Here is a 22,269-nt window from a genome sequence, read left to right on the forward strand (position 1 = left end):
GTAATGCTGGCTACAGTTGGAATATTGGTTTGACCAGGATAATTATTTTTCAGCTGATCACTGTTATAAGATAGCACTGCACAACGTGCCACTGTCCGTCTATCTTACTGTTAGTAAATGTCTAAAGCTGAATCAGATAAATTATGATACATTATGATCTGGCAGGCTGTTTACACTTGGCCTGATGATCTCATCCACTCAAGGATAGTAGTTTTGGATTTCCATATGAACTGAAGCAAGTCTTGTTTGGCGATGCAGCAGGCGTGTATCAGTTTTTCCAAATATGCAGCACTTTTACTAGAACCCCTAACTGTAAATCAACCCTTGTGTCCCATTGAAGTTGGCTGAGTCTTTGTGTCTGTGTTTTAATGGATATAATATCCTTCCTCACTTGCCCTCTGTTTTAGGATCCTGAATCTGGTGACCCGCCAAGGAGTGACATGGGCGAACACACTTGGGTCAGTGGGTGAGTGCCTGTCATTCCCCACCAGTGGATTGACACAGATGTCCTTTCAGCAGTGCCACGCATTGGTATACTGTTATTGTCTCAATAGAAACAAAAAACAATGTGACATTAATTCACCTGTATGCTTGTCCTCAGCTCTGTTGTAGAGTGTGTTTGGGGTGGCCATCGCGAAGACCTGAGGAGCAGAGGATGACATCAACACGGCTGTTGCCGGGACCATGACAGGCATGCTGTACAAGTCCACAGGTCAGTAGAGGATCTGAGATCATATGATGTTGAAAGCAAAACAGGATAACTTTTCCTCACCTCATGTCTCCTCACCTACACAAGGAAACAGAGATGGAGCCTAGGTAGCCTTTTCCACTCACCCAGTCATCCCGTATACAGGTTGAAAATGGCATATTTTGTCATTGATTAGCACCTAAATTGGAACGCAGTGGCTGTACAGTAACATTCTATACATGACGTCAGAGTTCAGGTTCCCCACTTAAGGCTGTATGGGTTTTGACTGATGTCCGTTATAAACTTGAGCACCACGCGCGACAAAAAGATGCCATCATCCCTCCCGCTAATGGGGCTACTTTTGCACATTTGTTGTCGTCTGAGTGAGGGAAATCCTGTACATCGAGAGGAGTCGTTGTGTTGTGAAAGATGAGACGTTGAGGATTATAATGAATACTGCTTTGATGTCATACAGTCAAACCACACACCCGTGAGTCCAAATGTGCACTTCACATTTCCGTATGTGAAAACTCATGTCAAATCAAATGTTCAATCACATTTTATTCATCGCATGCTTCGTAAATAACAGGTGTGGACTAACAGTGAAATGCTTACTTACAGGCCCTTCCCAACAATGCAGGGAAAGAAAATGGAGAAAGTAACAATAACTTGGCTATATATACTATACATACAAAATAATATGGACACCCCTTCAAATTAGTTGCTGACAGGTGTATAAAATCGTGCACACAGCCATGCAATCTCCAAAGACAAACATTGGCAGTAGACTGGCCTTACTGAAGAGCTCAGTGACATTGAACATGGCACCGTCATAGGATGCCACCTTTCCAACAAGTAAGTTCATAAAATTTCTGCCCTGCTAGAGCTACCCTGGTCAACTGTAAGTGCTGTTATTGTGAAGCAGAAACGTCTAGGACCATGTAGCGTGTAAAAATGTTCTGTCATCCGTTGCAACACTCACTACTCACTCCCTTTCCTGTTTCAGCATGACAATGCCCCCGTGCACAAAGCGAGGTCAATACAGAAATGGTTTGTCGAGATCGCTGTGGAAGAACTTGAATGGCTTGCATAGAGCCCTGACCTCAAACCCATCAAACACCTTTGGGATGAATTGGAACGCAGACTGCGAGTCAGGCCGATTAGACCAACATCAGTGCCCGACCTCACTAATGCTCATGTGGCTGAATGGAAGCAAGTCTTGTAGCAATGTTACAACATCTAGTGGCAAGCCTTCCCAGAACAGTGGAGGTTGTTATAGCAGCAAACTCCATATTAATGCCCATGATTTTGGAATGAGATGTTTGACAAGCAGTTGTCCACATACTTTTGGTAATGTAGTGTAACAGTTCCTTGTTGATATGCAGGGGTATGAGGTAGAAGCTGTTTAGGGTTCTGTTGGTTCCATACTCGACGCATCGGTACTGCTTGCCGAGCGGTAGCAGAGAGAACAGTCTACGACTTTGGTGGCTGGAGTCTCTGAAAAATTTTAGGACCTTCCTCTGACACCGCCTGGTATAGAAGTCCTAGATGGCAGGGAGCTCGGCCCCAGTGATGTTCTGGATTACCCACTGTAGCGCCTTGCAATCAAATGCCAAGCAATTGCCATACCAAGCGGTGATGCAGCCAGTCAAGATGCTCTCAATGGTGCAGCTGTAGAACTTTTTGAGGATCTGAGGGCCCATGCCAAATCTTTTCAGCCTCCTGAGGGGGAAGTAGCATTGTTGTGCCCTCTTCGTGTCTGTGTTGGTGTCTTTTCACCGTGATAGCTCCTTAGTGGTATAGAAACTTGAAGCTCTCGACCTGCTCCACTTCAGCCCTGTCGATGTGAATGGGGGTGTGCTCGGCCCTCCATTTCCTGTAGTCCACGATCAGCTCCTTTGTCTTGTTGACGTTGAGGGAGAGGTTGTTGTCCTGGCACCACTCTGCCAGGTCTCTGTCCTCCTCCCTATAGGCTGTCTCATCATCGTCAATGATCAAGCTTACCACCGCCGTGTCGTCGGTAAACTTAATATTTGTGTTATTATTTGTTTATTTGTCAGGGACCATGTATAACATGCCATTGCACCAGATTTCTCTACATAGCAAATTTCCATCTGCAGTCCTTGGGCAGAAAACAATCAACATTAATACATCAATACAATACTACAATATAACACACTATTAAAATCTATCTATCTACAGTATCTATCTATCAAAATATGAAAAATGGACAATATAAGGCATCAGAGTTTAAATGTCCCTTGGTCTTACATTATCTGACTTCTTAAGAGTCAGAATGTCTTAATGTTCACATGACTGGTTTGCCTTAAGCTACTTTTTCCCAGTTTGCCTTGAAGCTAGCAAAGGTACTGCACTCTCTGACACTGGTTGGGTTTTTCCATAGTCTTGACGCACCGACTGAAAAAGCTGTCTGGCCAAATTTGGTGGACCCTAAAACTGAAATGAGAAGGCTCCTCTAATTGAAACTCTTGTTGTCCTGGTATTGTCCATACAATATGTAACAAATTGAGGTGGTTGGGAAAGGTCATGAGTGATCTTAATCAGCAGAGAAGTGTCGGCAAGGCATAAGAACCTGTCAAAGCTCAGTAGGTTGTATTTCTTATTGATATTGCAGTGGTGAAAGGTGTTTGGTTTTTTGAACAGCACATTCAGAGTTTGTTTCTAGAGCTTTTGAAGTGGTTTGCTGTGATACTAGCTTGTGACCAGGTTGTGACACAGTACGAGAGATGGGACAAAATCATTGAATGCATATACAGTTTGTTACATCTGTTGACATTTGGTTTCTGATAAATAAAACATTTACCAGGTTGCGTTTTGCTGTTCCATATACTTTTTATATATTTTTTAAGTAAAGGTTAGAGTAAATAATTATCACTAAGTATTTAAAATTCCTATGTATTTAAAATGTGACACCACGTTGGAGTCATGCGTGGCCACACAGTCATGGGTGAACAGAGAGTACAGGAGAGGACTAGGCACGCACCCCTGAGGGGCCCCCGTGTTGAGGGTCAGTGTGGTGGATGTGTTGTTGCCTACCCTCAACATCTGGGGCATCCCATCAGGAGGTCCAGGATCGAGTTGCAGATGGAGGTGTTCAGTCCCAGGTTCCTTAGCTTAGTGATAAGCTTGGAGGGCACTATGGTGTTGAATGCTAAGTTATAGTCAATGAACAGCATTCTCACATACGGTGCATCCGGAAAGTATTCAGACCCCTTGACTTTTTCCACATTTTGTTACATTACAGCCTTAATCTAAAATGGATTTAATTGTTTTTTCCCTCATCAATCTACACACAATACCCCATGATGAAAAAGCAAAACAGGGTTTTATAAATATTTACGAATGTCTAATTAAAAAAAATCACATTTACATAAGTATTCAGACCCTTTACTCAGTACTTTGTTGAAGCACCTTTGGCAGCGATTACAGCCTCGAGTGTTCTTGGGTATGACGCTACAAGCTTGGCACACCTGTATTTGGGGAGTTTCTCCCATTCTTCTCTGCAGATCCTCTCAAGCTCTGTCAGGTTGGATGGGGAGCGTTGCTGCACAGCTATTTTCAGGTCTCTCCAGAGTTGTTCGATCAATTTCAAGTCCGGGCTCTGACTGGGCCACACAAGGACATTCAGAAACTCCTGCGTTGTCTTGGCTGTGTGCTTAGGGTCATTGTCCTGTTGAAAGGTGAACCTTCGCCCAGTCTGAGGCCCTGAGTGCTTTGGAGCAGGTTTTCATCAAGGATCTCTCTGTACTTTCCTCCGTTCATATTTCCCTCGATCCTGACTAGTCTCCCAGTCCCTGCAGCTGAAAAACATCCCCCACAGTATGATGCTGCCACCACCATGCTTCACCGTAGGGATGGTGCCAGGTTTCCTCCAGACGTGACGCTTGGCATTCAGGCCAAAGAGTTCAATCTTGGTTTCATCAGACCAGAGAATCTTGTTTCTCATGGACTGAGAGACCTTTAGGTGCCTTTTGGCAAACTCCAAGCGGGCTGTCCTGTGCCTTTTACTGAGGAGTGGCTTGCGTCTGGCCACTCTACCATAAAGGCCTGATTGGTGAGTGCTGCAGAGATGGTTGTCCTTCCGGAAGATTCTCCCATCTCCACAGAGGAACTCTAGAGCTCTGTCAGAGTGACCATCAGGTTTTTGGTCACCTCCCTGACCAAAGCGCTTTTCCCCCAATTGCTCAGTTTGTCTGGGCGGCCAGCTCTAGTCTTGGTGGTTCCAAACTACTTCCATTTAAGAATGATGGAGGCCACTGTGTTCTTGGGGACCTTCAATGTGGCATAGGGGGATTTCTTAGAAGCAGCTGGGTTAGTGTCCCGCTTCCTGAATGCGGCAGCTCTTGCCTTTAACTCAGTGTGGATGTTGCCTGTAATCCATGGCTTCTGGTTGGGATATGTATGTACGGTCACTGTGGGGACGACTTCATCAATGCACTTATTAATGAAGCTGGTGACTGATGTGGTGTACTCCTCAATGCCATCGGATGAGTCCCAAGTGAAATTCTTATGTTTCTAGCAGTATCAATGTTTATGATTGCTATGTTTGATCCACAGTTACCAGGATGACATGTACTATACCCCGGGATGTCCCTAAAAGAACGAGGCTATGTTTGTCGTATTATGAAGAAACATTTGCCGCCGAAACACGCACTTGAATGCACTCATGATTCCATTCTAAATTACAATCTGTTTATCTGAAGTTCTTTTTGAAAGCCTAAGGCCTTGATCACACCGACAGCATCCTTGCGCAAAATAGTATGCAGCATCATCTGGATATGTGTGCAACAAAAGTTCAACATTCACCTTCTGCTACTATTTATGTCAAGCCGTCTACGCGTACAGTTTGACGCATTCGTACAATAAATCCTTCGTACGTAAGACACAGAACACACTGCAACTGCCTCTGCAAAGAAAAGCTGCAAGGCAAACGCAGCGTTCCATTGGAAATGGATGTACTTCTGGTGTACCAAAATGCATTGGCGCTGGCGGTGTGATCGAGGCGTAAGAATGTGAGATCATATTTTATAACTCAGCTAGCCATGTTGGCAATAGAATACGCTTTCAAATGATGCCCACCTGACGCAGATTGCGATTATAATGGAACCTTTTTGGATTGAGCAAGTTGAAGGTTCTTTCCTTGAGTCATAAAAGTGCATTGAAATTGCTTAGGAACTGTGCACAGTTTGGAGAACTGTGTGGCCACTTGGAGACACCAGTTAGACCGCACTCAAACCCTTGTAATAGTTTTTTCCTTATATTGCACCTACTCAAAAATGTAAATGAATATGCATATGTTGTTACTGAATGTATCCAGAGTATTTTCAGTTATTGGCAAATGCTGTGAAAAGTACAGAAATGTAAAATGAACAAAAATCAACAGTGTAACGTTTGGATTCAGTCTTGTGTCAGGTAAACTGTTGTGTCCTCGTCTTTTGGTGTGATAATTTCCCCCATAATCTCCAAAGTGTTCTTATTAAATGTGCTACTATGGTCATGCATATGCTTTTTATAGTTATTCTGTTAGGAACATTTCAATTTGGCCCTATCCAAATAGGCCCATTTTTACACGTGTAAAGAGGTTAGCATGGCAACAAAATCATAATTATGGCTAAACCCCACCCATTTCTAAAATGTAACTAATTAAAATTGGATTTTAAACCTAACCTTAACCACACTGCTAAACGTATGCCTAACCCTAACCTTAAGTAGACCAAATAGCAAATATTTGACTTTGTGGCTTTGGAATCTGAATTTGTGGCTGTGTTATCTAGTGGAAATCCATAGCCCTGGCACTCATTTCACTTCCTTTTTACATTTCAGGTCAATTATGAAGAAAACAAATCCCTGTTCTCATACAGTAGAACTAGTGACTCACATTGGAAATGTGCAGAGGTCAGGGCTTTGTAAAACAAAAAAAACATTTACGTGCTGGTATTGAACATAATAGTCAGACAACCGTGTTAGTGTTTTGAGTATGGAAATACATTGTCAGCTGCAGTAAAAGTGATCTCTGGCACTTGTAATTAAACATAAACACTTCTATATTTTTCCCCTAGCATGCTCTATTTAGAGGAAGCTAAAGGAAAATACCCATCTAGGACTTTCTGGTGTGGTCGACCAGACAGCCTGATGCTTTATGTCATTTTTTTACCAGCTTCCCATTTTTCTTGATTAGATTCCACCTAAAATTCCACCGCTCATGTGATTGAGAGAGGTCGTTGCAGACACCACTTTCTGGTTAGACTGGTTCAGTTTGTCTGGAGGGACACTATGCCTTAATTACCAGCTGTTGTTAAATGGACAGTATCTACACAGGGCACCTCTGCTGCCAACATAAATGTTCTGAGCATGAACTGCTCCGGATTCAATAAGGGGAAGTTCTTAAAAATCTGGCACTGGCCTACACTCCTATATCACTGGGAGGGGGAGGGGGAGGGGGTACGATATCAGCCAAGGGGGTTAAGGACACTCAACTAAATACACAGACATCGGATCCACAACGGGATTCAGCTATAAAGAGGGTGGCAAGGTGGCCGATCATACAGTGCATTCGGAAAGTATTCAGAGTCCTTCCCTTTTTCCAAACATTTTTACGTTACAGCCTTATTCTAAAATGTATTAAATCAAATATTTTCCTCATCAATCTACCCACAATACCCCATAATGACAATGCGAAAACCGGTTAAGAAATGTTTGCAAATTCATTAAAAATAAAAAACAGACCTTTTGCTATGAGACTCGAAATTGAGCTCAGGTTCATCCTGTTTCCATTGATCATCCTTGAGATCCTTTCTTCAACTTGATTGAAGTCCACCTGTGGTAAATTCAATTGATTGGACATGGTTTGGAAAGGCACACACCTGTCTATATAAGGTCCCACAGTTGACAGTGCATATCAGACCAAAAACCAAGCCATGAGGTCGAAGGAATTGGCCGTAGAGCTCCAAGACAGGATTGTGTCGAGGCACAGATCTGGAGAAGGGTACCAAAACATCTCTGCAGCATTGAAGCTCCCCAAGAACACAATGGCCTCCATCATTCTTAAATGGAAGACATTTGGGACCACCAAGACTCTTCCTAGAGCTGGCCGCCAAGACAAACTGAGCAATCAAGGGAGAAGGGCCAGGGAGGTCACCAAGAACCCGATGGTCACTCTGACATAGCTCCAGAGTTCCTCTGGGGAGATGGGAGAACCTTCCAGAAGGACAACCATCTCTGCAGCACTCCCTCAATCAGACCTTTATGGTAGAGTGGCCAGACAGAAGAACACTCCTCAGTTTAAGGCACCTGACAGCCCGCTTTGAGTTTGCCAAAAGGCACCTACAGGACTCTCAGACCATTGATCTCTTTGGCCTGAATGCCAAGCGTCACGTCTGGAGGAAACCTGGCACCATCCCTACGGTGAAGCATGGTGGTGGCAGCATCACGCTTTGGGGATGTTTTTCTGTGGCAGGGACTGGGAGACTAGTCAGGCTTGAGGGAAAGATGCACGGAGCAAAGTGCAGAGAGGTCCTTGATGAAAACCTGCTCCAGAGCGCTCAGGACCTCAGAAGGTTCACCTTCCAACAGGACAACAACCCTAAGCAAACAGCCAAGACACCGCAGGAGTGGCTTCGGGACAAGTCTCTGAATGTCTTTTCGAGGCCCAGCCAGAACCCAGACTTGAACCCGAAAATAGCTGTGCAGCAACGTTCCTGATCCATCCTGACAGAGCTTGAGAGCATCTGCAGAGAAGAATGGGAGAAACTCCCCAAATACAAGTGTGCCAAGCTTGTAGCGTCATACGCAAGAAGACTCAAGGCTGTAATCGCTGCCAAAGGTGCTTCAACAAAGTGCTGAGTAAAGGATCTGAATACTTATGTAAATGTTATATTTCAGTTTAGGAATATTTGTATACATTTGCACGGGTCGTTCACTCTTGCTTATATTCTCTCCGTCTCTGTTAAAGCCTTGCTGATCACCCCTTAGAGTCAAATGTCAATCTAAGGCCATGTTCAGAATATCTTGCTCACTGAGGTTTTAAATGCCTATGATTGCACTCGTCCAATGTGTCCAGTGGACCTGAATCGAATGAAGAAGTGACTGTTGTTTTCAGTTCTGGTTTGTCTTGTCTGGACCAGAGTCATGTCTCTCTATCTATTGCTCTGATCTTGACCAGTGAGAACACTCAGATGGAATCTGATCGATATAATAAGAATTATGGAGTCGGAGAGATTACGACATATTTGGAATGAGAGCTGTGCATGTGTCTTGGTGAAGGTTTGTGTCTGTGGTTCCCTCACACATACCTAATGTGTGCATTTGCCTGACATGCTTATACAAACCTTTCATGTAAACGTGTGGTCATGCAGCTCATTTTTTTTCAGTGTCCCATTCATTAGGGAAGTAGGACAAACATAGCTAGGTGGACTTTTTGGCCCCTGTGTTATTTTGTTCTGTGGCAACTGACAACCAACCTGCGTAGTTGTAACGTTATCCTATTGTGCTGATGCATGAGTCTGCCTCACATTCAACTTGGTTTCAGACTAGTGGTTCATTGGGGAGTCTCTTAATAGTAGTGGTAGTGATTCACAGTGTCATATGTGGGATATGAATAACAATCCTGACACACAATGAAAAACAAGTAATAATTGTATGCCCAAATCAATTCCATAGCACTGTAACGAAAGGATTTGAATTCTTCAAGAAGCAAAATATATATTTCCCGGTGCTATGGAAATTGTCCAGAAGCAGTCGTTCAATCCACTGTGTGTTTTGACAATGACAGCATGTTTCGCATTGTCCTTGAATTGACATCCGTGCTCTGCTCCCATGGGCGTGGGCTGCGCTTGTATGGACCCTAATAGGGTTGGGTAAGTGGGGTGTTTAGTATTTCAAGCTGTCTCTCTCGCCCTCCCTGCCATGGTGACATAGCACCCATAATGCCACATAAACACTTATCTTGGGGCTGCTGGTAGTGGGTGTGGGCCCTGTGACTGCAGTACGAGAGAACTTTATCAGTGCTGCTGAATGGGGCCAGGGACAGGCAACCATGCTGCTACTCCAACTGCTACTCCCCTCTCACACTCTGACGACTGTTGGAGATGCTTGCCACTGTGTGCCCATAGCAATGGCTTCTCATTGACATGCTTTGCCATTCAAACCTGATTCCTGCACTAATCTGATCCGATGTACTTTCCTATGTATCTGTGTGAAATCATGCTTAGTGCTGATGAGCACCTCATGATAGCGACGGTTCCATTACTTAACCAGTACATATCCCACTGTTGTTGTTAGCTGTATGTACTTTCCAGTTTCCCAAGGTGTGTGTGTGTGACAATTCACACAAATAAACTGGCCTTTTACTATGCCTTTGTCAATAGTCCGTGTTGAATGTAGACTGTGGAAACATACCTCATGTCCTCATCCTATTGTGTTGGTCTGTTTTTCCCCTGGTGGTGTGAGAGGGATGGTCAGCTGTCAGGTGTCTCTGTGGTACTAGAATTCCCCTGACTGACTGCTGACATCTCTATTTTTGGTCACTGTTTGATATTGTTGGTTTGATATCGGTGTAGGCCGGTTAGGTCTGACTTATGTGTGATTGTGATATGACATACACACACTGTGTGTTTTATAGGTGATGTACGTGGGGCAGCGTGAGGGGGGCCTGGCCGGCAGGTCTCTGTGGTCTGTACAACAACTGGGACCAAACGTAAGGAAAACTGGAGGATCCCCAAAATGTATCTTTATGTCTTTGTAGACATACAGTGCCTTCAGAAAGTATTCATACCCCTTGACTTTTTCCACATTTTGTTACAGCCTGAATTCAAAATATATGAAATGTAGCGATTACAGATGTGAGTCTCTCTGGGTAAGTCTCTAAGTGCTTTCCACACCTGGATTGTGCAACATTTGTCAATGATTATTTTCAACATTCTTCAAGCTCTGTCAAATTGGCTTTTGCTCATTACTACAGAACCATTTTCAGGTCTTGCCATAGATTTAAGTCAAAACTAACTATGCCACTCAGGAACATTTTCTTCCACTAGCTTTGCTGCATTCTCCTGAAGTCATCAGAGTGTGCAGCTGAACACTGTATACTGGAAACACGGTGTAGTTTTAGTTAAAATAACAATCTTTGTTAAACATAAATACCTAACTTGTTTTTGCATGTATTCACGAGACGCAGTTAGCTTTTATTTTAATTTTTTAAATGGTATGGTTGAGAGGGATAAGTCAAAAGGAAAATAAGTCTGGCTGCACAACTGATTGGCAAATGTACTGCAAATTGAGATGTGACTAAACTGAATATAATTAGAAACTACACTACGAAACCAAGATAACTGACAAAGAATGATAGTTAACACCAAAGAAATTTGGGGAAAAAAGGCAAACTCAGCTCCCTCATTCAATGAATCAAATGGCTCATTCATTACAAAACTGACTGATATTGGCAACTACTTTAATGATTTTCTCATTGGCAAGATTAAGTATGGGATGCCAGCAACAAACGCTGACACTACACATCCAAGTATATCTGACCAAATTATGAAAGACAAGAATTGTCATTTCAAATTCCATTTGTTGTCTATCAACAATGACAAGCCACTGGAGTCTGACAACTTGGGAGGAGAATTACTGAGGATAATAGTGGACGATATTGCCACTCCTATTTGCAATATCTTAAATTTAAGCCTACTGGAAAGTGTGTGTCCTCAGGCCTGGAAGGAAGCAAGTCATTCCGCTACCTAAAAATAGTAAAGCCCCCTTTACTGGCTCGAATAGCCAACCAATTAGCATTTTACCAACCCTTAGTAAAGTTTTGAGATTTTTTTTTTTTACTTGATACAATGCTATTTGACTTTCAAACTTTCAGCACACTCATAGGTAAGGACATTCAACAAGCACAGCACTTACACAAATTACTGATGATTGGCTGATAGAAATAGATAATAGATTGTGGGGGCTGTTTTGTTAGACTTTGCAGCTTTTGACATTATCGATCATAGTTTGCTGCTGGAAAAACATCTATTATGGCTTTACACCCCCTACTGTGGATAAAGAGTTACCTATTATGGCTTTACACCCCCTACTGTGGATAAAGAGTTACCTATTATGGCTTTACACCCCCTACTGTGGATAAAGAGTTACCTATTATGGTGGAAATTTGCAAGATTGTTATAATACTATTATTGCATCAAATGGTTGTTTTATGCAACAGAATAGAGTATTATAACTATCGTGTGTGTGTGTTTTACTGAGGATGGGCCTCTGGGAGATAACACTGACAGGAGATTTACGATGTCTTTTGGGTGATAAAACCTAAAGAGCATTCAAGAGCATGGGTTGTTTCTGTTCTATATGGTACAAGGGAGAGATGACCCCAGGGCCAGACCAATTTAGCTAGTTAGCTTGCACTTGCTAGCTAAATAGGACAAATTAGCTTGCTTGCTGTTGCTCGCTAATTTGTCCTGGGATATAAACATTGAGTTGTTATTTTACCTGAAATGCACAAGGTCCTCTACTCCGCCAATTAACCCACACATAAAACGGTTAACCAAATTGTTTCTAGCCATCTCTCTTCCTTCCAAGCTTTTTCTTCTCTTGATTTTATATTGCAATTGGCAACTTTCATAAATTAGGTGCATTACTGCCACTGACCTCGTTCGTCTTTCAGTCACCCATGTGGATATAACCAATGAGGAGATGGCACGTGGGTACCTGCTTTTATAAACCAGTGTGGAGATGGGAGAGGCAGGACTTGCAGCGCGATCTGCATCACAAATAGAACTGATTTCTATTTTAGCCCTTTGCAACACAGACGCTCGTTGGTGCGCGTGAGCAGTGTGAGTGCAATAATTTAATAACATGCATGTCTACATTTATTTTGCGACGCGAGCGGTGGTCAGCCTGTTAGACAAGCTTTCATGGAAATGTGAAAAGGCGATGTTTCACTTTTTCTAAATGTTGGGGTCACTCTAGAATATGAAATTTGAAGTTGAAAAACCATAATTTAGGGGGTTCTTTGCTGTTAAACAGTGGTGGGTCATTTTTGACACAACACAAAAGGTTAAGTGCCTTGCTCAAGGGCACATCAGATTTATTTTTTACTCACCCACCGCTCTTAACTGCTAGACTACCTACCCAGTAATATCTTACCAAGCCATCTTGTGATTTCACCTGACATGCCAAAGATAAAGATGTAAACAAGAGGAAAAAGAGGCTATTAAGTCTGTTCTGCTCATCACTACTGTGATCATATCTCAGAAGCAATATGATTTATTACTTTGATTGCTGTTTCAAAGGAGAACAAATGTCTCCCATTTTCTAGCTCAAAAGTTGAAAGTTGTTAAGTAATCAAGCCAAGTCTATTTTTGGGTTGATCTTTGGCTAACGTCAGTCATCGGTAATCATGGGAAGACTGCTGCAACTGGTTTCATCTAATCCACAACTCGGTTGCAACAGCAGCAAATATTCTTGGCATCAGCACATTGGACAATGCTGCACTGTGCATTTCTCAAGACTAACAGCCTATGCTTGCAACTTGGTTTGGGCAATAAATGTTCAAATGCAACGAAAGGAGGAAGTCCAACCACAGCACTCAAGGTTTACTTGTTTTTATTAAGAGTTAATTATGGTACAGGTAGCACTCAAGAGAGCATAACACAAGTGATCATATGGATAGTTCTACTTTGTGGTACAAAGCATTTGCACAGGCACACCAGATGAACTGAAAAACCAAGTCCTAGTATCAAACACTAGAACCATTCATCGAGCACCATAGACGGATTGGCTGATGTGCGCATCGATGTGTCCGGAAGCCGCACATTATGACTGAATGGTCAGATAGCTAGCAACAATGACAAAGCTGTCGTGTGGGGAATCGTAGGTGGGTGGCTCGTATCTTATTTATACCATTTATTGTTTTCATGTGTTTTGACTGATTTCATGTCAAAGCAAATATGGCTCAAATTCACTAACTAACAAATGTAACTATGTGCTCATTGTGCAAATGCATTTGGTTTTCAATAAACATTGAGACTAACTATAGTTTACATGTTGTCAACAATCTAAACCAACCCTGTTTGTTTTGACCCATAGTTGCGCACCCGTCGGTTTTGTTGCTAAACAACCAACCCGTCTATGGTGTTCCTCCACTCCAACTCTCCTTCGCAAAGAGCCATGTACACATTTTGAAGAATCTTTGTTCTAAGCACTATGGTGAGACAGCTAAAGAGGTATTATGCAGAAAGACATACACATCAATGGTCATCAAGTACATGTTATTTTGGTGGGTACTAAAATTATTATGCGGTAGATGTTTTCTTCATTGGATTCAGCCAATCGAAAGTCGTATCAATGGAAACTCAATATTGGGCACAACGTTTTCAGCTGGCATCTTTTGTAACATGAAAACACTTGCACAGCAGTGAAAATCTCAACACACAGGTGATATATAGGAGGCAAGCCGACCCTGTTTTCACAATGTATCCGCTAAATACAATGAAGCAAACTTTAGAACTATAGAGTTATGTTAGTGCAATAAGGGTAGATGTATTGGCAATGCCTTTAGGTTTAGCTTGTAAGATCAGAAGAAGACATTTACAATGAAAAGAATGGCTTTGCGTACATTACTTGATACTCTTATTTGAGTATGGGGGTTAACCAAATACCCACAAGGCATAGTCACTACAAATATTAGTGACATACACTTTACCACATTCCACAAAAACAAGCGTTCCTAAATTATGGTTGATTCAAATCTCTTATTTCTGTCACACCCAAACCTCCTGCCTCACATCATCCTCAAACTAAAGGAAAATAATGTTACATATTCATGTGAGCTGGTCCTTTCGGGACTAGTGATTCTCAGTCACACTACAGATTCGCTTTAGAGCCCAAGGCTAATCTTGCTAGCATGACAAGGTATTGACAACTCCACAGTGATTATTGATGGCAAATTCACAGAATTTCATCAGACCTAAATGCACAGAACAATCAGATAATGGTAGTAGCTCCAGTAACTACTTCAGACTGGAGGTGGGAGGCATATCTCCATGACAACAAAGGAAAGGAAAAGAAAAAAAGCCCAGTCCCAGAAGAGAATTGGAGGAAAAGGCAAAGCAAGACATTGTGTGCGAGGATCAGCACACTACTGGATATACTTGTCACATCTGGAAAAGACAGGAAAAGAAAGTCCAATTAATCCAGGAACAAATAATGAACAAAATGGACCAAAATAATCCCATGTTGGTGTTCAGAGAAATACGACTGACTCTTTCAACATTTCTCAAACTTGGTCCTGGGGACCCTAAGGGGTGCAGCTTTTTTGGTTTTTGTCCTAGCACTACACAGCTGACTCAAATAATCATCAAGCGTTGATTATTTGAATCAGCTTTGTAGTGCTACGGCAAAAAAACAAAAAGGTGCACCCCTTGGGGACGATTAAGATTCTTACCTGTATAGGGACCCTGTGTAGCCACTTCTCTTTGTCTCCACCGATTTTCATACAGGAAAATAGATCACATACTGTGGAAGGGGCAAGTCGCTCCTGAAATCAGACCAAAGAACACAGTATGGTCAGTGACCCAGCTTTTGCTTGAGGCTTAAATAGATTCACTGGTTGACAGATTACACAAAAAAAAAGTATTACACGAGTTTGTCCTTTCAGTCCATGATCCATAACCTTACCTGAGCATTGGCCCTCTTGCGTAGAAGCCACTTGTCTTCCTCTGGTTCTGTGCTGGGTTGCTCCTTTGTCGTCTCCTGACTCGGTGTGGCAGCGGTGCTACTGTGTGTCTTCTCAGGTAAAACCCAGCACTCTGGCTGCAGTGGTTTGCTTAAAGGACTTTCTGACTTGGGGCCATTGAACTGGGAGCTGTGTTCCTCCATGCTGGCCTTTTCACCCTGGGAGGCTGGTGGAGACAACCAGGCTGAGAGGGATGACATGACTGGGGATGTGGAGCCCATGGTCTTACGAGGCTCGCTAGGGTAGAGCCAGGCCTCCAGGATGGCCTGAACCTTCTGTTCTTGCTCTTGATAGTCGAGGATGGACTGCTTGCTGGGGTTGTTCTTGTCCACAGAGACCCCGTTCTTGTCCCGACCCTCCTTCTTGAGGAGCCAGGCGCAGAGGGCTTCTTTGCCGCAGTTCTTGTCACACACACACTGAGAGTAGCTGGAGCAGGACTCGTTGGCTTTGCACGACTGCTGTACTGGAATAGCCTGCTGCAGCCAGATCTCCACAGAGCTGGGTGTGCTGGGGGTTTGGGGTGTGGTGGTGGCAGGGGTGATGGCTGCGGAGACTGGGAGGGTCTTCAGGCACAAGAGTTTGCCCAGGTTTTCAATCGCCACAGGCTTGGTGTGGGTCGCACAGCACGATCCGCAGTCGGATTTGAGCAGCCACTCGCTGGAGGAGAAGCCCTCCTGGAAAGGTTTGAAGATATGCTTCCATCTGTCAGGTTCAGATGCCTGGCAGCTCTTGCTGGTGGTTTCCTTGGCAACAGTTGCCGGGGTTATGAGCCAGTCGCTCAGTTCATCCGTCTTAGCCCGCTCTTCCTCCCCCTCCTCGTGGCCCACCTCTTCCCCCAGAGCCATGTCTAACTCAGACTCATCGATTTTCTCAATAGAGAAGGTTGAGCTGCTGCTGGTGCTACAGCTGGTTCTCTCTCTGACGGGAGTCTTCTTTTGTAGCCACATCTCCAGATCATTCAGCTGGCCCCAGGCCTTGAGGAAGTCAAAGGGGGCCATGGGACAAGATGACTGGAGGACAGAGGAAAAAGAAAACAGTCCAGATGCTAAAATTAATCTGGGTGTAATCAGCCATGCAACTCGAAATGTCAACACTATTTTGACTTATTAACTTCAAATGGAATCCAAGTGGGTTTTCATGTGAAATTTGTGGTGTGGTAAATGTAAATTAAAAGTTTGTCCTGTTTCTCAGCGCAGATTCGAGATAGACAAAAGGCCACAAAGAAGTTAATTTCCCATCATCTGCTCTCACCTGAACATTACTGCGGGTGATCAACCAATCCTGTAGGTTCTTACTCGACTGGTATCCAACTGGGGCGGTAGTCTCTGGACGGTTTCCAAGAGGTGCCGACTCCACCCTCTACAAACAAACAAAATGGCATGTCAGTACAGTGTATTTCTGTGTGGGTGGGGACCCCGTGCAAGCAATCCAGAGTCACCACCGCTTTAGATGGAAAAGTGTCATCTGTGACATCATCAAGGTACAAACCTGTTTCTTAGCTGCGATTGGACAACCCTGCTGAAGCCATTGTCGCTCACTGGCATTTGAGCTTTGAGAGGAGATATTCAGCACAGGGCCTCCTTCCACGTGCTGGGGAAGTGAAAGGAAAGTTATGAACAACAGTCTATCAATAGTGACAGCGGGAGATGTCAGGGTATTATGTAAGAAGCACTAACACATAACATGGATCGAGGAACTAGGCCACAAGGCAGTCATCTAGCACAGCATTACCAGTAGAATCACTATGTTACCTCAAAACTCCAATCCCCAAGATTCCCCCCAGCATGTTGATAACATGCAATTCTACACCTCCACAAAGAACATCAGAAAATGTTTTTCTAACCTCTTTCCTTGACTACAACTGATATTAAATATAAAAATGTACATGTTAAAAACCTAGGAAATATACCTTTAGTAAACCTAAGCTGTGTGTGCATTTCTGCTTGTAGCTCCCAGTGGGTCACGTACCTGGGTGGCAATGGTGCCAAAGGAGGTGATGGCCTGGCGCAGGGAACGAGTGTCAGCCTGGAAGCTCATCTCAGGGGTTTCCTCAGGAGTCATGTTCAGAGAAGATAACCTGAACACAGAGACATTTTAGTAGTCCACCCAAAATTCACCCCACACATCTCGTCATCCTCTACTAACGCATTCCAAGCTTCAGGTTCTAACCTGGGACTAAGTCTAACTGACAACGAGAGGTATTATGGAAGCAAATGCAGAAAGGCTGAAATGATCGCTCAAGTCTTAAGCGGACTCCCAATCCACATTCGATCCAAGACAGAGGCCATTGTGCCGTCTCGTACTTCTCCATGCAGCCGGTGAGCTGGTTGGCCAGGTCGTTGCTGTTGAAGTTTTCCAGCTGATGAATGAGAATGTCAAACTGGCCTCGGAGCTGTGGGCAAAAGAGAGAGGGAGAGAAAAGGAGGTCAGACCTGGCGCCATTAACACGAAGGGGTGGTCACTGAAGTAAGAAACAAAAATTAACTTGATCTTCAGAAGTTTCTGAGCAGACACTCTGCAGTGCAGAGACTCCTGCAATGAGTCTGCAGACACCTGGGTTAATGCTCACCAAGTGAAGCTGATGTAGCTGTGCCTGCAGAGCCTCTCCCTTTAGCTGCTGCACAAGGTCAATCTGCTCCAGCAGCCACACCTCACGGGAGCGCATAGACTCCAGGTGTCTGCTGATACAGGTCTGAAGCTGGGACTTCACCTGTAAACACGAGAAATGAGCAAAACAGTAAAAAAATATATAATAATCTGCATACGAGAATCCGTACACACACAAATACGAACACTGCTGTCAAGCCATTGCCCTGAGATCTGATACAGAACACTCAAGGGCTGAGTAGCTTCTTTAATCTCCTGCTGCTGACACTAAGCAAGGTCAGATGCACAGACAGGTCAGTGTGCTGTCCTATACACCCATCTGCAATCTGCTCCAAGCACAAGGGCAAAGAAGAAGGGCAATAACATCAGGTTCTACCTATTCCTCTGCTGGTTAGTCAGAAAAAGGTTGAATGATTCTCTTAAGACGCAGTGAGAAGTGAGCTGCTGCAGTAGAGGATGCTCTGCTGTCGGTGTACTCCAATGACCAGCCTCTCCCCCTACTGCTGCCTTATATTTAAAAAAAGGCAGGTCTGGGGAACTCTATCCCATAGTCATGTTTCAATTATTGGTCTCTCCGGTTCCCCTTCTCACCCTCATAACATGAGCCACATACTAATCATTAACTGTGGCCACGACAGGAGGACAAAGACCCATTTTAACAACACAGCTAACATATCAGGGGTTAGCCTGTCTGCCACAGTTATGACATACAATAAAGCCATGGTTCACTTTGTGGAATACTAATGATTACCGTGCCAAGGGTATCTGTCTTCCTGAGGCCCGGGGTGACTAACCATGGTGCTTGTCCTAAATCCTTGAAAACTACTTTGTTTAGAGCATAGAGCCCATTGTATGTCCTGACATAACCGGAGCACAAAGACTGACCCAGTGGGGGTTCCTCCTGAGCCACTAGAACTGTGTCATTCCTGGGTGGGGCCAAGGGTTGTAAGAGGGTCTTCTGACTCACCTCTCTGGAGTTATCCTTGAGCTGGACCTCAGCCCTCGTCACCCCGCTGATGGCCTCCTCCAGCTGACAGCGGGCCTGCACACACTGCCTGAGGGTGGCCTTCTCTCGCTCCTCCACAGTAAACATTCTGCAGCGGCACAGTTGTTACAGGGTTAGCCTTGGAGACATAGTATGTTACTTTGACAGAACAGCATTTCTTTGTGTTTTCTTTCCAGACTTAAATCTTCCCTTTGTTCAGTGAACCACTGTCTGTTTTCGGGAATCAACTGTGAGCCGAATAGGGGGTTGCGCTTGAACAATCCCCAAAATAATTGGCTATGCACTAGTAAAGTGAGTGCTTCCCCTAGTCTAAATTTTACGTGGAATGGAAATATGTTACTGTCAGCACTGAGGTTCAATTTCTGTTCCCTTTTGCTGTGAAACTGCCACATCAACTCTCGCTTTCCTGCTCTCTCTCCGCTTTCACTTCTGCTTTACATCTATCTCAACACAAACAGAGAGAATTTTGGGGAAAGTAAGTATCAGATTTAAGAAATTAAACAAGGTGCATACTACCATTACAGTAGACTAATTGTCACCGTGACCACCAACAGATTCATGATCCAGGCTCCACGGGGAGATCCTACTATACTGAGTGCTATATACTGTTAAATCACTAGCATGTGTGGAGACTACCGAAAATTGTTCATTTTAGCAAGGGCATTAAGTTGGAAGGCATGTTTAGGCTAGGCTATTAGTTCTGAATTGGTCTCATAGCTTCTTGTTGACTCAGCCCAACACCAGCTTTGAGATATCTCACATAATATCCCTCACTCTGTCATTATTGAGCCCACAAAACCGCATCCTAAAACGTTTGCTCAATCACTACCTGTCATAGCCATTGTGCTGGGTTTTTGACAGATTAGTTTAATTTAGGATATCGGTTCCCAAGTATTCCCACATCGTATCTTAATGTAAACAAGGCACGATGAATTTATTGTTATTTTCAAATACAATCTCTTTTTGGACATAATTATAATAATTTGTACACTACAATTGGACAACTATGTTTTAAATGGAGGCGCTTGTCTCGACGAGACTGGCCATGTGAGAACATAGCGTATTCTTGAAAAACAGCCGTACAACGTCAACCACGAACTCCTACGGTTATAGCTACCTTGTGTTGCTGGGTCTCTAGTGATATCTCTCCGTTTAAATCCTTTGATGTAGCTCCCTTGTTGTTGGCGTTCACATGCCATTTATTTATCAAGCCACGAACCAAGGCTGGTTGCTACGTCATAGGTTGTTTCCGTCAGATAGTGCGCAGAGCAAAACCCTTTTATTCTATTTCTATGGAGCAACCAGCATCAGTTTCGCATTCGTACACCACCACTAGTAGGAAGAGAAGGGCCCCTCAAAAGGGGGTTAAAGACAGACAAGCGAATCCTTTTCAGCTTTTGTCACACACACAACCCAAAAAAATGCACAAGCCCAAGGCGCGAAGAACACACGAATGATTTTCCATGTTGGAAATACACTTCAAGTTATCAGTGCCAGCCACCACCAGAAAGGCGAAGAGTTCCACACTCACTATTTCATATGATTGGAAAAAATGCACAAATATAACAGCTGCTTATTTTCCCCATAGTGATCACGATTCGGTGTTTTATAGTGATACAAATCAAATTTTATTGGTCACATGCAGATGTTATTGCGAGTGTAGCGAAATCCTGATCCTGGCGGTCTCGAAGGGGTACACATTTTTATTTTTGCCCTAGCACTACACATCTAATTCCACTAATCAACTCATTAAACATTTGATTGGTTCAATCTGGTGTTAGGGCAAAAATAATGGAATCAAATGGTATTTGTCACATAACGTTACGTGTGTAGCAGATGATATTGGGGTTGTTGCGAAATGTTCACCCTCAGGACTAGGCGAAACAATTCCTGGGTGGAGGTAGGGATCCCAGATAACGCCGAACACGATCGATTATTACCAGCATGTTATCTATAGATACCTAGTATACTTAAACAAATGCAATCTCTTGGCTGTTTCATATAGCTTGCCCGCTCAATGAAGTCGAAAGACGTTACGCTACTCGCTAGCATTATTGTAGCACTAACTTCACCTTAGCTAATTTGTGTGCTTAAAGGTCGTTAGCTAAAACAGCTAACAGAGTTAGACAGCTGCCGTTGTTTCAGACCTTAGTAGCTAAATGTTTACATGCCACCGGCAGCACCTACCTTTTCCCCTTGTACTGCACTTTTGACTTAGAAGACATCGATGTAACTAGCTCGGTGGTTTAAAAAAAATTAAATGAACCCCGGCAAAGTCAACTGCTCCTCTTTTCACCAGGAAAAACCCAATCAAGTATATAAACCCTGGATTGCAAATGTATTGGCTATAGTGGGGATTTGAAGCCACCGGTCGGCCATATTGGCACTTCCAAATAGGAGCATCCTCCATAGGAATTAATCGAATTCTACAGTATTTCAATGAAATGTTAAGGACAAAATTACAAATAAGTATTTTGTTGTAGTGAGGACAGTAACATTACAAAAAAATACAAATGAAAATGATTTTATGTTTAGCTCACAATATAATGTAAATGTAAGAATAAACGTGTCAAAAATGAATGTAGACATTAATAAATGCCTTTCTATTTGCTTCTAAAATGTTTTACAATGGAGGTGTGCCAAGATTCTGCCTGTTCTACCAGTCGCATTCTGTGAAAGGTCCCCAAAGCACACACATCCCTGGGTTGCTCGTCTTTTCAGTTCGCTGCAGCTAGCGACTGGAACGGGCTGCAAACACTCAAACTGGACCGTTTTATCTCAATCTCTTCATTCAAAGACTCAATCATGGACACTCTTACTGACAGTTTTGCGTGATGTATTGTCTCTACCTTCTTACCCTTTGTGCTGTTGTCTGTGCCCAATAATGTTTGTACCATGGTGTGTTGTCATGTGTTGCTGCCTTGCAATGTTGTTGTCTTAGGTCTCTCTTTATGTAGTTTTGTCCTATATTTATGTTTTAAAAATTTTGTCCCAGCCCCCTTCCCCGCAGAAGGTATTTTGCCTTTTGGTAGGCTGCCATTGTAAATAAAAATGTGTTCTTAACTGGCTTGCCTAGTTAAATAAATAAAAAAATATGGCTCCGCGGTGGATTCAATACAGTGTCGCCGTTAGTCATCTAGGGTTTATACATATCGTTGGTAAAACCAGACAGAAAGAGGCAAAGCGAGAGGATTTACTCCACCCACAATATTTTTG

General features: G+C 43.4%; 1 protein-coding gene across 3 annotated transcripts; it reads right to left on the bottom strand.

Annotated features, from left to right (window-relative positions):
* Positions 1-13,316: 13,316 nt before the first annotated feature.
* Positions 13,317-22,175, bottom strand: LOC139381583 (nuclear receptor coactivator 4-like). Of its 3 annotated transcripts, none has more exons than XM_071125228.1 (10): positions 21,911-22,175; positions 19,015-19,141; positions 18,010-18,150; positions 17,744-17,832; positions 17,409-17,517; positions 16,929-17,030; positions 16,692-16,799; positions 15,383-16,450; positions 15,150-15,242; positions 13,317-14,865 (listed from the first exon to the last, which is right to left on the bottom strand). In XM_071125228.1, exons 1-10 carry the CDS (start codon positions 21,961-21,963, stop codon positions 14,860-14,862), a joined length of 1,896 nt encoding a protein of 631 aa, XP_070981329.1. In that variant the 5' UTR covers positions 21,964-22,175; the 3' UTR covers positions 13,317-14,859. The 3 variants fall into 3 exon arrangements, with proteins under 3 accessions (XP_070981329.1, XP_070981330.1, XP_070981331.1); XM_071125229.1 differs by lacking the exon at positions 21,911-22,175 and adding an exon at positions 21,241-21,454; XM_071125230.1 differs by lacking the exon at positions 21,911-22,175 and adding an exon at positions 20,171-20,933.
* Positions 22,176-22,269: the final 94 nt, after the last annotated feature.

Source organism: Oncorhynchus clarkii, chromosome 23, assembly GCF_045791955.1.
Source record: "Oncorhynchus clarkii lewisi isolate Uvic-CL-2024 chromosome 23, UVic_Ocla_1.0, whole genome shotgun sequence".
NCBI lineage: Eukaryota > Metazoa > Chordata > Actinopteri > Salmoniformes > Salmonidae > Oncorhynchus > Oncorhynchus clarkii.